Consider the following 15,600-nt stretch of genomic DNA (forward strand, 5'->3'; position numbering starts at 1 on the left):
CCCTGCACCAAAAGCTAGGGGCGGGTGATGGGAAGCTGGGCAGAGGGGGTCATGGGAGGAACCCCAGGGGAGGCTTTAAGAGGTCAGGAGAGTCTACGAGTGACCCAGAGGAGGAGCAAGGCAGAGGTATGGGGAGTCTAGGGGGTTAGAAAGAAAAAGGGGGTTGGCAATGAAAAAGGGGACTAGATATGTAAGATCAAGAGCTGGGAAAGACAGAGAGGAGACAGAAGTGAGGGGAAATGGAGGGGGGACACATGGGAGGGAACAGACAGGTGCAGTGACAGGGACAAGAATCTAGAAGAGAGTAGCCAGGGGCCCTGGGACCAGGCCCTGACCCCAGGCACCCTTTCTGGGGTGGCTCCTCCTGTGCCTTGGGGTAGTTCAGGCTCCTCTCCCCGCTGTGGTGCAAAAGTTATGTCCTTCTCCAGCCCAGGTCTGATGCAGGGACCGGCAGGACCGTGACGGGCACTGAAGCTGGGGCTCCTGTGGAGGCAGGAAGTGGCCCAGGGGCTGGCGGTCGGCCCAGCATGGGGCCATGGCAGGAGCCAAGGCAGGGGTCTGAGGCAGGGTCAGAGGCAGGGTTGGGGCTGAGTTGCCAACCGGGGCAGAGACGGGCACGGGGGTCAGGGTCCTGGGGGACTTCCAGTTTGGCAGTGTGCAGGCCTTGGTGACCCTCCAATGCGTGGCCTTCTCCTCTTCCACCTCCAACAAGCACTTTATGAAGGCTGGCCGGGGGTTGCCAAGGTTCTGGGCCCCCGTGGCCCCTGCGGGCTCCTGAGGCTGCTTCTGGGTATGGTCCATCTCCCTCCTCTCGCCGATGTCCCTCGCCTCCTGGGGACGGGACTGGGGAGGGGATTTGGGAGGCCTCCGGCCAGCCAGATTGTCTCACAAAACTTCTCCCAGCCACCCACTCTGCAGCGGATCCTCACCCTGCCCCTCCCTCTCTGGGCCCCTGGGGAGGCCCACCTCTCCCCTGCAACCTACTGGGCTCCTCCCCCGTGTCCTCCCGACCCCTGACCTGGGCTCTGCTCGCTCCTGGCTCTCTGAGCTGTGGTCTTGAGCGAGTTACTCCCCGTCTCACCACTTGTTTATTTGCTTCACTGCAATCAACACAATTTGCAATGGCCCTGTCCGTGCCTGTTGTTTGCCTGCCTGACCAGAAGTAAGTTTCCAGAGGGCAGGACTTCATCTGCCTCTTTTATCCATATTGACCCAGCAGCCAGCTTGTGGTAGGCACTCGATAAATTCCCACTCATTCATTCAGCAAATGCAGCACCTCCTGCATCCGTCCCATTAGAGGGATGAGCTGTCCCCTGCCCACCTCCAACCAGGCCACGCCACGCAGGCTCCAGCCCAGCCCTTTCTCCCGTTCAAAGACGTAGCTCTCACCACACACCCGCTTTTCCTAAAGTATCAGCACTACCCTCTCCGCCAGATGATTCCCCTCAGCATGGAAACATGCTGTATTATCTTCCGTCTTTAAAAGAAAAAACTCTCCCGACAGTACAAAGCCTTCCAACTACCATCCCAGTTCTCTGCTCTTCCTTTAGAGCAAAATTCCTTGAAAGATTTGGCTGTACTCCATCTCCACTTTCCTCCTATCTGCAGTCCGGCTTCTGCCAGCACGCCCCAACCAGACTCTTGCAAGGCGGTGGTCAGATCTCTGCCCTCCTCAGAGCCTACCACTGAGTGATGATGGACCCAGATGACCACTCCACCCCTCTGGAAATGCCTTCTTCACCAGACTCCCACTCTCTCACCGGCTGGTTCCCTCCCTGAGTATTCGGCAGCCTCCTTCGCTGGCTATTCCTTGCTCTCGCTCCATTTCTTTTTTATTTATTTATTTATTTTTGGCTGCATTGGGTCTTCGTTGCTGCACGTGGGCTTTGTCTAGTTGTGGCGAGCGGGGGCTACTCTTCATTGCCATGCGCAGCCTCCTCATTGCGGTGGCTTCTCTTATTGTGGAGCACAGGCTCTAGGCGCACAGGCTTCAGTAGTTGTGGCGCATGGGCTTCAGTAGTTGTGGCTCACGGGCTCTAGGGCACAGGCTCAGCAGTTGTGGCACACGGGCTTAGTTACTCCGTAGCATGTGGGATCTTCCCGGACCAGGGCTTGAACCTGTGTCCCCTGCATTGGCAGGCAGATTCTTAACCACTGCGCCACCAGGGAAGCCCCTCCATTTCTAAATGTGGTAGAGACCCAGTGATTTGTCCTCAGATGCCTTCCTGCTCTATATTCACTCTCCTAGATGTTATCCCCATTTTTTTCACATTTACATCTCCCATCCTGACTTCTCTGTCCTTCCTAACTCCAGACGTCCTCCTGGCATTTCTTCTTGGGTGTCTAGAACATGACCAAAGCAGAACCTTAGGTTCTTCCTGTCTGCTCCTTCCCCAGTGTCACCACCTTGGTTAATGACACCAGTTGTTGCTCAGGCCCCAAACCTAAAGCCTCTTTTTTTAAATTGAAGTATAGTTGATTTACAATATTATATTAGTTTCAAGTATACAACATAGTGGTTCAATATTTTTGTAGATTATACTCCCTAAAGGCTCTTTTGATTTCCCTTTTTCCAACCTACCATTCCACCAAGCAGACGATGACTGTATATTCACAGGTTGCCCAGTCAAATCAAAGAACCAGGAAGTGGCAGAGTTGGCAGAGGTGGAGATGGCTGGGAGGGGGATGGGAGCCTCCCAGGTGTTCAGGGAAGCTTTGGGTTGTGTGCTGTGACTGAGAGCAAATGGGTGGCAGAAATCCGTGCTGATGTGGAAAAAGCCACGACCTGGGGTGAATCCAAGGACTCTAGAGTGTAAGAGCCTCCTTGACCCCCACCCAAGATGCACACACACGCACATGTGCAAACATGTACACGCATGCACATACATGTGCACACTCATGCAAACACACAGGCACACACTCACACCTTCCCCAGTTTGACTCCAAATACTGTCCCATTTCTGCCTCTGCCCCCTTCATCCTCCTGATCCCCAGCCCACCGTGTCCCCATCCCCACTGTGGCTCTACTTACAGGCCCAGTGCTGCCTGGATCTCCACAGCCTTGTCCCTAAACAAGGGAGGAACTCCCAGGTGAGGAAGGGGCTCGGCTCAAGGCTTGCCCCTTCTCTCAGCCCCCAGGACACTCAGGTCCAGCGCCCCAGCTTAGTTCCCCTGGCCTTCTAATCCCAGACAGGCTCCTCGTACCCTCACATCCCCTGTGGGGAGGTGGCTCTTGAAGAATAGGCCCATGGAACAAAGAATTCTGGTATTAGAGCTACTATACAGATGGGGAAATGGAGGCCCAGCGGGGCATGACTTGACCAAGTTCTACATCATATCAGGAGCTGTCAGGACTAGAATTCACCTCCCCTGTAGCTTAGCAGAAGAGCAATCTTGTTGGGGTCAGGGAGTGGGGTGGGGGGCCATCAGAGGATGCCTTACCTTTCTTTGGATGTGTTAGGTCTTGGCATAGATGGTGGGGAAGAGTGGGCTGTCTTTTCCTCCAGAGTTGCCATGGGCATTAGGGACATTGCTTCCTGGGGACTGTCCTCATGTTCCCCTGAGCCAGGCTCTGGCAGAGCACCCTGTGGCCTGATGGGTGGGGTGTCCACTTCCTTGGGGAGCTTGTCCCCCAGTTGCTGTCCACGGCTGCCCAAGGTGCAACAGGGCTCTGTTGGCTGCGCTATGTCTGACTCATTGGCGGCCAGGTGACCTGGGAAGGGCTGACACTCTGGGTCCTGCCAAGGACAAGGACATCAAGATGGCAAGCCCCATCCTGGCTCTCAGGTGACCCTCAACACTCACCCAGAGACCAGCTGTCAAACCCTTACTCAAGCAAACACTGCAAGCATTATCTTACTGAGTTCTCCCAGCACCCCTAGAAGGTTGCCCACTTTCCCTCATTTTGAGGGATGAGGACACTGAGGTCCAGAGGAGGCAGGGCCTGCCCAAAGTCATAATCCAGGCTTCTCTGTGCAGGTGGAATGGGAGCCTGGAGAAAGTGAGATGATCCTCTTTAAATGGGATTTCCCAAGGGATGTTTCAAAGAACAAGAGTCCTTCACGGCACTCCCTACAAAGGGGATTTTTACACTAACTGATTTCAAGACTTTAGTAAGTTGCTATAATCAAGACAGTGTGGTGTTGGAATAAGGATAGACAAATAGATGAATGAAACAAAGTAGAGAGACCCACACGTATGTGGTCAAGTGATTTTCGACAAAGGTGCACACTCAGCAGAGAAAGGATAGTCTTCAACAAATGGTGCTGGGATGGTTGGACAGCCATATGCAAAAAATGAACCTCAATCCATCACTCAGACCGTATGCAAAATATTAACTCAAGGTGGATCATAACCCTAAATGTTAAACCTAAAACAATAAAACTTCTCAAAGAAAACATCGGAGAAAATCCTATGTGACTTCAGGTTGAGTAAAGATTTCTAAGAAATAATACCAAAAGCACAGCCATAAAGAAAAAGCTGATCAATTAGACTTCATCAAAATTAAGAACTTCTGTTCGTTGAAAGTCACTGTTAAGAGAATGGAGGGGCTTCCCTGGTGGCACAGTGGTTGAGAGTCCGCCTGCCGATGCAGGGGACACGGGTTCGTGCCCCGGTCCGGGAGGATCCCACGTGCCGCGGAGCAGCTGGGCCCGTGAGCCATGGCCGCTGAGCCTGTGCGTCCGGAGCCTGCGCTCCGCAACGGGTGAGGCCACAACAGTTAGAGGTCCGCGTACTGCAAAAAAAAAAGAAAAAAAAAAAAAGAGAATGGAAAAGACAGCTCCCAGACTGGGAGAAAACATTTACAAATTAACATATATTATAAAGGACTTGTATTCAGAATATATAAGAATTCTCAAAACTCAAGAATAAAAAAACAACCCAGTTTTGTAAAAAAAAAAAGGTCAGAAAGTGAAATGACAATCCATAGAATGGAAGAAAAAATTTGTAAATCATAGATCTGATAACAGTCTCGTATCCAGAATATATGAAGTGCTCTTACAACTCAACTATAAATTGACTAATTCAATTAAAATGATGGGCAAAGTATTTGAATAGACATTTCTCCAAAGATATACAAATGGCCCATAAGCGCATGAAAAGATGCTTGACATGATTAGTCATTAGGAAAATGAAAATAAAGACCACAGTGAGATTCAACTATACACCTGTTAGAATGCTTAAAATTAAAAACTGACCATACCAAGTTTTGGGGAGGATGTGGAACAAGTGGAATTCTCATACATTGCTGATGGGAATGTAAAATGGTACAACCACCTTGGAGAAAAGTTTGGCAGTTTCTTAATAAGTTAAACATACAAATACCATATGGCCCATTCTACTCCTAGGCATTTATTTGCCCAAGAGAAATGAAAGTACATGTACATATAGACATGAATGTTTCTGTCTGTCTTATTTGTAGTAGTCAAAAAGTTGAAACAAACCAAATGTCCATCAATAGATGAAAGAATGAAGAAACTGGTTTTTGTTTATTTCCACTGTACAGCAAAGTGATTCAGTTATACATATATAAACATTCCTTTTCATACTCTTTTCCTATATGGTTTATCACAAGATATTGAATATAGTTCCCTCTGCTATATAGTAGGACAAGAAATTGTGACATATCCATACAATGGAATATTACTCAGCAATAAAAAGAATAAAGCATTCATCCACACAATAACATAGCTGACTCTCAAAATAATCATGATAATTTAAAGACGCCAGACTAAAAGAGTGGATACTGTATGTTTCTATTTATGGAAAATTTTGGGAAATACAAACAAATTTATAGCGACAGAATGCAGATCAGTGGTTGCCTGAGGCTGGGGGTGAATGGGAAGAGAGATGACAAAGGGGCACAGAAAATTTTGGGGGGTGATAGATGTGTTTGTTTTCTTGATTGTGGTGATGGTTTCGTGGGTATACACATGTGTCCAAAACATCAAATTGTATACTTGAAGTATGCGCAAGTGTATGTCAATTATACCTTACTGAAGCTGTTTAAAAAAAAAAACAAAAAAACCTTAAATCTTAAAATAGAAATAAATTAAAAGATATTTTACAGTCAAATAAGTTTGGAAAGGGCACCATACTCTAACCACATCTTGCAGGGTGCCATAGTGCTCAGCAGCTAAGAAACAGATGCTAGAATACCCTAGCATTAAAAAAAAAAAAATTGAGCTTTGTTTTTGTTGTTTTATAGTGAAAACTTTTATATTGAGAATTGGCCAGCTGGACTCAGTATAGATGATCCCAATGTTGTTGGCAACATCTAAAGCATCATAGTCAGGAGCCAGTCAAACATATGCCTTGTTTTCTCCATCAGGCCTGATCAGGGTGTGGACCTTAGCCACGTCAATGTCATAGAGCTTCTTCACAGCCTGTTTAAACTGGTGCTTGTTGGCCTTGACATCTGCAATGAACACCAGTGTGTTGTCTTCTATTTTCCTTTCGTTTTCTTTTTATTTATTTATTTTTGGCTGCGTTGGGTCTTCGTTGCTGCGTGCAGGCTTTCTCTACTTGTGGTGAGCAGGGGCTACTCTTCGTTGCGGCGCACAGGCTTTTCACTGCGGTGGCTTCTCTTGTAGCAGAACTCAGGCTCTAGGCGCGCGAGCTTCAGTAGTTGTGGCACACAGGCTTAGTTGCTCCACAGCATGTGGGACCAGGGCTCGAACCCGTGTCCCCTGCATTGGCAGGCAGATTCTTAACCACTCCGCCACTCCGACAAGGAAGGGAAGTCCCTTGTCGTCTTCTATTTTCTTCACGTCTGACTCGGTGGTGAGGGGACCTTGATGGTGGCACAGTGGTCAAGCTTGTTTCTCCTAGGGGGCTCTTCTGAGGATATTTGGGCTGCCTCCTGAGCCGCAGTGTTTTGGGCCATCGGAAGGTGAGTGACGTCCGGATCTTCTTTTGTGTGTGTGTGTGGCTATGGACGCCTTTCCACACTGCTTTCTTGGCCTTCAAAGGCTTTGTTTTGGCTTTGGCTTCAGGAGGGGCAGGGGCTTCCTTCTTTGCCTTCGGCGCCATCTTCATGAAAAGCTGTCTGAGCTTTGTTAAACCCAGCATGTCCCGATTTTAATTTTACACAGAGCCCCCCATCTCCTCCAACAATTCCCTGCTCCCTCACCTCCCCTGTGGGTCAGTCATTCCATACCCTCCTGCCCCAGTCTCCATGGACATTACCTGGCGGCTCTCGGGGAACTGACCCTCCACAGTCCCTAGGTTCTGCTGGCTCCCCTGTTGGTCCTCGGTCTCCTTCCATGAGCTCTGCTGCTGCAGCCTTTCCTGTGCTGCAGGGACCCTGGAGGGCAGCACCTCCAGCTCACTTCCTGGCGTGGCCTGATCCTGGCCTGCTTGCAGCTCCCCGGGCCCTTCCTGGGGGGCCAAAGATAACTGCTTCATCTTGGGGAGAACAGACAAAGGGACACCTCAGCTCCCAAACTGGGGCAGAGTTTTACATTCTTATATTTCTTCGTAGTTCCCAGAACACCCGCACAGGGCTCGGCACACCATAGGTACATACTTAATGCCTAGGAGAAGGAATAAAGGACTAACGTGAATTCCCCCAATCACAGACACTTTGAGGTCAATGTTTAAGAGAGTTAGGATTTAATATTTTTATTATTACTTATTGCTTTTTAGAAAAAAAAAAAGAAAGATCAGGGAGAACTGAGATTCAGAGAGGTCGGAAGACTTGAGCCTTGGGTCATTAAGCTGAAGTTGACAGGTCCGGATTTGAATCTGCACCTATCTGATCTCACTTTAATATTCTGGAGTATTTCCTGCAGGCTTCTTCCTAAGGATATACATACATATATTTAATGGGGATTAATTTAAATACCATCTTCAATAATTACATAATTTTACCTAGTTATATTGCGAATACAATTTTGCAATCTTTTTTCAATTAACAGTATAATCTAAATTTTTCCAATGCCAAAAATCTCTCATAAGCATGCTTTTTAATGAAAGTATAAAATTCTCTCTCTCGTTTTTTAACTTTTTGGCCACACTGTGTGGCATGTGGGATCTTAGTTCCCTGAACAGGGATTGAACCTGCGCCCCCTTCAGTGGAAGCGTGGAGTCTTAACTGCTGGACCGCCAGGGAAGTCCCCTAAAATTCTCTATTTTATAGATAATCATAATTTACTTAACCATCCCCCTATTGTGAGCATTTAGTGCACACTGGTGTTTCCAGTTTTTTAGCATTTAAAATAATGTGGAAATCTTTGTGCATAAAACTTTGCCTGAATATGCACTTATTTCCTAGATATTTCTAGAAATAGATGAGGGTAAAGACAGTTTTAAAGCAGTTTAAACAAATTGCCAAGTTGTGTAAGCAGATGTGTGGAAATGGTTTCTATTTCCACCAGCACGTTGCGCAGCGCCTGTCTCAGGGGTGCTGACACCTGGCTTTGACTGATTCCCCTAACTTATCGTGTAGAGGAGATTATTTAGAGGTTTTTGGTTATAATCAAATTTAAATGATAAGCTGACCAGTCTCCCAAGTCTTTCACTTTGCCTCTCTCTGGCTCTCTCTCCATTTTCTCTTTTTAAAAAGAATATATTCTCACTGTAGGCAAGCTTAAAGATATATACAATATTTAGAAAGTAATAACAAAAATTCCACATAAATGTGTGTTTCTGTGTCTCGCAGCCTCTCTTTTGTTCATTCTTCTATGAATTCAGTGAATACGTATTTATTGCGCATCTGCTACAGGCAGAGTCTCCGGCATGAGGGATGTGAGGTTAAACAAGACATAAATGCCCCTTGAACAAGACACATCACAGAAGTTTGTGGTCTAGTGGGGGAGCTCAGACAAAAGGTCAACATGAATCATTATTTAGTGTGATTCGTGCTATGAAAGAGAAGTACAGGGGCTGTGACTGGGTGGATCCACCTTAGCCTGGAAGTTGTCCCTCCTCTCCCCCACCACCAGGTGAGTCACAGGGGATTCTCTCCTGGAGCTGCTCTCTGGGAAGCCCCCGGCTCACCTTGGCCCTGCCGGAGGCATCAGCTCCTGGGTGCTGAGCTCTGGAGACCCCTCCTCTGATGCCTCTCTGTGTCTGGGCCCGTCCTCTGGCTCTCCTGGTTCTGATGAGGGCTGCTTCCCACTGTCTATCCCTTCAGCATCTGTAAACACAACCTAGAACGAAGATGCCCATGGCACTGGCTCAAGTGTTGGCCCATTCTGGAGGGATTCTCCCACTCTTTGGCATCGTCCTGGCCTCAGGGACGGAGAGATCCCGTGCCTAACTGGGGAAGACATTGGAGAGAGGCAAGGAGGAGACAAGGGGCAGGGGGAGAGAGGCTCGGTCAGCACCAATGGCTCCAGCGTGAACCTGGAGTCCAGAGTAGTACCTGGGCCAAGGGGATGCCACTGAGGACAACTTGACAGAGTGCCCTGGGGGACTTCAAGACCCTCACAAGTTCTGAGAGAGGCTTCCACAATTTCCGCTACTTCAGAGCTCAGGCTCTGGAGCTGGGTTTTGATGCCCATCACTCTCTAGTTGGGTGACCTTGAGTCAGTGACTTAGAGGCAGCTCCAAGCCTCGCCTGAGTCAGCAAACTCCAGGCAACCTGGCCCAATCAGTTGATAATACAAGTTTGCATTGTGAGCCAACACTAAGGGCATCTACCACGGGGCAGGGCCAGTGTCAGGTGCCTCCAGGGACTTAACCCAGTTAATCCTCAACATGACACACATGAGCCCATGAGGCTCAAAGGGCTGCAGTGACATGCCCAAGGTCATACAGCTGGTTAAGTGGTGGCACTGAGACCCCCTGACTATGCGCATTGGAAAAATAAATGGGCAGGTAAAGGAAGCCCTGAATGTTTACCCCAGCCTCCTTCCAAGACCCCCATTTCAGGCCCTCTCCAGGGGCCTAGGAGAAGCCATGATTTATAACAGAGGCTACAAGGAGAGGGTGATACTTAATCCAAGGGAGTGTTGACTTTTTTTATGGTGACATTTTTGGCTCTGGGGACACAGAAAGGAAGCTCTTCTCTGTGCTCTTCAATTCATGCCACTTGGCACTTAAAAAAAATTTTTTTTTGATGGAAAGAGGCCAAGAAGAGTAATGAGAGCTTAGGTTGCAGGCCAGGGGATGAGGAGGGTCATGGATGGAAGCTTTGAGCAGCTGTCAGGGGAATAAAGGATAGAAGGGATGGGGAGGCTAAAGGCCATGGAAGTAAGTAGGCAATTCTTGTTTTGCTCACCCAGCCAGCCTCTCTTTTGGTAACAAAGCCAACATTCTTTTATGGGAAACTTCCTGTTTCCATTTGGCCCATGTGGCTCGGCGGAGCCAGCTGAGTACCACCTCTGGTTCCATTATACTAAGAGATCCAGGCCACTCTGCCCTGCCATGGTGACTGGTTCAGGGCTAAACATATGACTACAACTTGGGCCAGTGACACTGATACCAGAGACTTTCTTCAACTATTGCAAAAAGGCTCTCCTCCTGTTGGGAATGCTAAGCCAGAGGATGTAAGATGGGAAGATTTAAGCCTGGAGTGGCCAGGGCAATTCTTGCCATTTTGCAGAGAGAGCCTGACTGGGAATGCCGCAGAGGAAGGCAGAGCCAAGAGACACTCATTGAGCACCTTGATCCAGCCATACCTGAAGTCTACAGGTAGATTTGTCAGTTACGCAAGCTGATGTGTTCTCATTCCTGCCCAATCCAGTTTGAATTGAGTTTTGTGCCACTTGTAATAGAGGCTTAATTAAAGCAGCTGGGGAGGGAAGGAAACCTGGGCAGGGGAAAGGAAAGGTGGCTGCTGGGAGTAGAGATGTAGGTCCCTACCTGGCTGACTTCTGATGGCTCAACACCAGCCCTGTTGCTGGCAGTCCTCAGGCCAGGACTTGGCTGGGCCTCTGGAGCCTTGATCCTACACCCCACGTACATCTGGGCCTTTCTGTTGCCCATGGTGCCAGGGCCAACGAGGGTACCAAGTGAGGAGCATCAAATGCTGTGCTCCCAGAAAAGACATCCAATCAAAGTTCCACCAAGCCCATTACCTAACTACCTCTTCAGCAGCCCACGTGGAGTCTGTCATGCAGAGAGCCTGGCTCAGGGGAAGAGGTAGGACCAGGCCTGGCACAGGAGAGGCATGCAGCAAGACCAGAGAGCTAGCCACATGCTTTACCCACATATTTCCCCCAATTCTCACAATGACTCTGGGGAAAAGGAGGCTCTGGGAAACAAAGTGACTTGCCCGAGGTCCAACACTAAATAGGTCACAGAGCAGGAATCAAACCATGGCCTACTGGGTCCCAAAACCCACACACTTTTCCCTACAGCAGCATTTCCTAACAGGTGTTCTTGGGGATATTTGTCGCATGAGGTACACCACAAAAAAAAGGGGGTTCTGAGGCCAAATGTGTCCAGAAAGTGCTGAGTTAAAATGAAATAGGCTCTTTCCTGCAGGATTTCTCAGAGCCCTTAATATCCTAAGATGCATTTTAAAGCGAGCCCAAGAGGGAATTCCCTGGTTGTCCAGTGGTTAGGACTCAGCTATTCCACTGCAAGGGGCGCGGGTTCAGTCCCTGGTTGGGGAAGTAAGATCCCGCGTGATGCACGGCGCAGCCAAAAACAAAACAAAACAAAAATAAAGAGAGCCCAAGAGTGTCACGGCTGCTGCTGCTATAGAGGAAAATTCTGTTCTTCTTGGAGCTAAGGAATAGGAGTGGGGAACATCTGTCTTGGGGGCCCTAAAGTCACCAATGGCAATAGGTAGTTCACCAAAGCATCTTGACCCTGCCCTGGACACATCCCTTTCTAAAGCCTTTCTTAGGGTCTCTACTTTTTTTTTTTAATAAATTTATTTATTTTATTTATTTATTTTTGGCTGTGTTGGGTCTTCGCTGCTGCACGCACGCTTTCTCTAGTTGCGGTGAGCGGGGGCTACTCTTTGTTGCAGTGCGTGGGTTTCTCATTGTGGTTGCTTGTCTTGTTGCAGAACAGGGGCTCTAGGCGCGCAGGCTTCAGTAGCTGCAGCACATGGGCTCAGTAGTTGTGGCTCACGGGCTCTAGAGCACAGGTTCAGTAGTTGTGGTGCACAGGCTTAGTTGCTCCGCGGCATGTGGCATCTTCCCGGACCAGGGATCGAACCCGTGTCCCCTGCATTGGCAGGCAGATTCTCAACCACTGAGCAACCAGGGAGGCCCTAGGGTCTCTACTTTTGTTTCTCCTATCCAACCTCCTATTTGGCTGTACTGCCATACCCTACACAAACATTCTGTTATAATCTGGGCAGACTCCTGCGATCCTAACCCTGCAGATCCCCCAGCCTCTCTGCTCGTTTCCCACTTCTCTCTCTTTCTCCAGCACCTCCCACCCCATCCTTCAAGCTCCCACCTCTTCTCCAAGCTTCCAACCACCTTAGCCTTCTCTCCGGCCTCTGAATTCCTTTGAGGCAACATCAACACCCTTTCTAAAGAGACGCCACGGACCTCTCTTCACTGTTAACTGGTTTCTAAGGGTAAATCCTACCCCCTCAGTGAGACCTTGAGGATCTTGATGTTGCTTCTTCCACTTTAAATCATGACAGGCCGGCCACCATCCATGGAGGAACCTTCTATTTGCTGGGCACGTTTGCCAACGGTATTCTAACCACCCTGTCCTTGAGGTCAGTGGGTTCAGCCCTGTTTTAAAGATACGGAAACTGAGGCTCAGGGTAGCCCAGAGTCTTGTCCAATACCACACAGCAAATCTGCAGAGGAACCGGCTTCAAACCCAGGCCTGTGTGACTCCCAAGACTGCTTATCTCACCATATTATCTTGCCTCCAAAGAAGCTTAATTCATTCCCTCACTCACCCATGCAATCACCAATTGTATAACAGACACGTGGCATCAGGCCTTGGGGATACACTGGGGGTCCGGTGGCTCTCACAGTTTACCAGGGGCACAGGGGAGGTGCCCTTAACAGCTGCTGACCCGAATCCCCTCTCCCTTCTCCTTTCCTCCCAACCTTGCCTACCCTCCAGTCCTACCCTCTGGGCCTGTATCCCCACAATGCAAACAAGCCTCCGCTTCCAGGTGACCCCCACTCTAGGTGCAGCTCCAGCCTCCCAAAGGACCTAGGCTCTCACCTGGCACAGAGAGGTCAGCTCTGTGACCGAGCCCCTCTCTCTTTCCTTGGAGTTCCTCCCTTCTCTCCCATTAGGGCTCCCTAAGCCTTCCCCTTTCCTCTGAGCCTTCCTGCCCCAGAGGTAGATGACCCATCTGGGGGAAATCTGCCCCCCTCCCAGACCCCTCAAACACGCCCCGCATTGTCTCCACCTCAGAAAGCGCAGTCTCAGCCTCAGAATTCTCAGGCCCCAGTATTCCACAAGCTGGAGTTTTAAGGGGGCAGAGGCTCCAGAGGGGATCCAGCCCCCTCTCCATCCCCATCTGGAGCTTACAACCTCTGTGAGAATCTAGATGAGAAGGGGAAGCCCCAACCCTAGCAGAAAGGCATGGGATCTGAGGATAGAGTTGGGGGGGGTGGCCAATATAGACTCTGTCCCCCTTTCAGGGCACTTTCTTCCTCACAACTTCATTGAGATTTAATTCACGTATTGTACCACTCATCCACTTAAAGTGTACAATTCAATGGCTTTTAGTATATTCACAGAATTGGACAATCCTCACTCCAATTTTAGAATATTTTCATCACCCCCAAAAGAAGCCCCACACCCCTTAGCCATCACCTCAGTCCTCCCACCCCACCCCTAGCCGTAGGCAACCACTAATCTTTCTGTTCCTATAGACTTGCCTATTCTGGACATTTCATTTAAATGGAATCATACAATATGTGGTCCTTGGTGACTGGCTTTCACTTGGCAGATGTTTTCAAGGTTCATCCGTGTTGTAGCTTGTATCAGCCCTTCATTCTTTTTATGGCCAATATACTACATTTTTTTTCCTTTGGCCGCACCGTGCACCTTGCGGGGTCTCAGTTCCCCAACCAGGGATTAAACCTGAGCCATGGCAGTGAAAGCCCGGAATTCAAACCACTAGGCCACCAGGGAAGTCCCCATTTTGTACATCTGTTCATCAGTTGATAAACATTTGGGTTGTTTCTACTTTTTTGGATTATGAATAATGCTGTTATGAACATTTGTGTACAAATTTTTGTGTGAAGATATATTTTCATTTCTCTTGGGTGTATACCTAGGAATGGAATTGCTGGGTTATATGGTAACTCTGTGTTTAGTCCCCTGAGTAATTGCCATACTGTTTTCTGAAGTGGCTGCATCATTTTACATTCCCACCAGCAATGTATGAGGGTTCCAATTTTTCCACATCCTCACCAACACTTACTATGTCTTTTTTATTTTATTCTAGTCATTCTAGTGGGTGTGGGTATAAAGTGATAGCTCATTGTGGTTTTGATTTGCATTTCCCTGATGGCTAATGATGTTGGGCATCTTTTCATGTGCTTATTGGCTGTTTGTGTATATTCTTTGGAAAAATATCTATTCAGGTTCATTGTCCATTTATAAATTGTGTCATTTGTCTTTTTATTATTGAATGGTAAGAACTCTTTGTATATTCTAGATGCAAGTCTCTTTTCAGATATGTAATTTGCAAAATTTTTCTCACATTATGTGAATTGTACTTTCAATTTTTTGTCCTTTGAAGCACAAAGCTTTTAATTTTGTTAAAGTCCCATTTATCTATTTTTCCCTTTTGTTGCTTGTGCTTTTAGTGTCATATCTAAGAATCTATCAGATTCTTTTAATTATAACATGAATCCAAGGTCATAAAGATTTTTCTCTATGTTTTCTTCTAAGAGTTGTATAGTTTTAGCTCATACATTTAGGTCTATAGCCATTTTGAATGAATTTTTGTACATGGTGTGAGATAGGGGTCCAACTTCATTCTTTTGCATGTGGAATGTGGATATCTCATTCCAGCACCATTTGTTGAAAAGACTATTCTTTCTCAATCAAATTGTCTTGGCACACTTATGGAAAGTCAAGTGGCTATAAATGTAAGGGTTTATTCTCAGTTCTAGTCCATTGATCTATGGTCTATCCTTGTACCAGTACTATACTGTCTTGATTACTGTCCCTTTGTAGTAAGTATTGAAATTGGGACGTGTGAATCTCCCAACGTTTTTCTTTTTTCAAGATTGTTGTGTTATCGAGTGCCCTTTTATAAGTTGTTTCCCCTTCGCTTAGAAATATCTATGATGGCAGGAAAATACAGCAGGGAAAGATGATAAGTGACCTATCATATATATTTCACAAAGCCATCCAGGAGGGCCTCCCTGGTGGCGCAGTGGTTGAGAGTCCGCCTGCCGATGCAGGGGATACGGGTTCGTGCCCCGGTCTGGGAGGATCCCATATGCCGCGGAGCGGCTGGGCCCGTGAGCCATGGCCGCTGGGCCTGCGCATCCGGAGCCTGTGCTCCGCAACGGGAGAGGCCACAACAGTGAGAGGCCCGCATACCACAAAAAAAAAAAAAAAAAAAAAAAAAAAAAAAGCCATCCAGGAAACTGCTCATCTCAAACCCCCACCTTGGCCCTGGACCTACCAGAAAGCACCTGGATGAATCACAGCGAGATTTTGCACCGCTGTCGTCTCCTGCCACATGAGATGGGCTCT

The 15,600-nt window shown here is 48.1% G+C and overlaps 1 protein-coding gene across 1 annotated transcript in view; it reads right to left on the reverse strand.

Moving 5' to 3' along the window:
• Window positions 1-10,932, reverse strand: part of SPATA21 (spermatogenesis associated 21) — a gene marked incomplete at its 5' end in the record, with an annotated part of 33,425 nt that extends 22,493 nt beyond the window's left edge. The window contains 7 exon segments of the mRNA XM_082612104.1: window positions 420-522; window positions 525-865; window positions 3,442-3,737; window positions 7,189-7,407; window positions 8,724-8,775; window positions 9,001-9,152; window positions 10,810-10,932. Of these exon segments, the coding sequence (XP_082468230.1) occupies window positions 420-522; window positions 525-865; window positions 3,442-3,737; window positions 7,189-7,407; window positions 8,724-8,775; window positions 9,001-9,152; window positions 10,810-10,932 (1,286 nt within the window).
• Window positions 10,933-15,600: the final 4,668 nt, after the last annotated feature.

This window comes from Mesoplodon mirus, assembly GCF_964341445.2.
Source record: "Mesoplodon mirus genome assembly, chromosome: 3".
NCBI lineage: Eukaryota > Metazoa > Chordata > Mammalia > Artiodactyla > Ziphiidae > Mesoplodon > Mesoplodon mirus.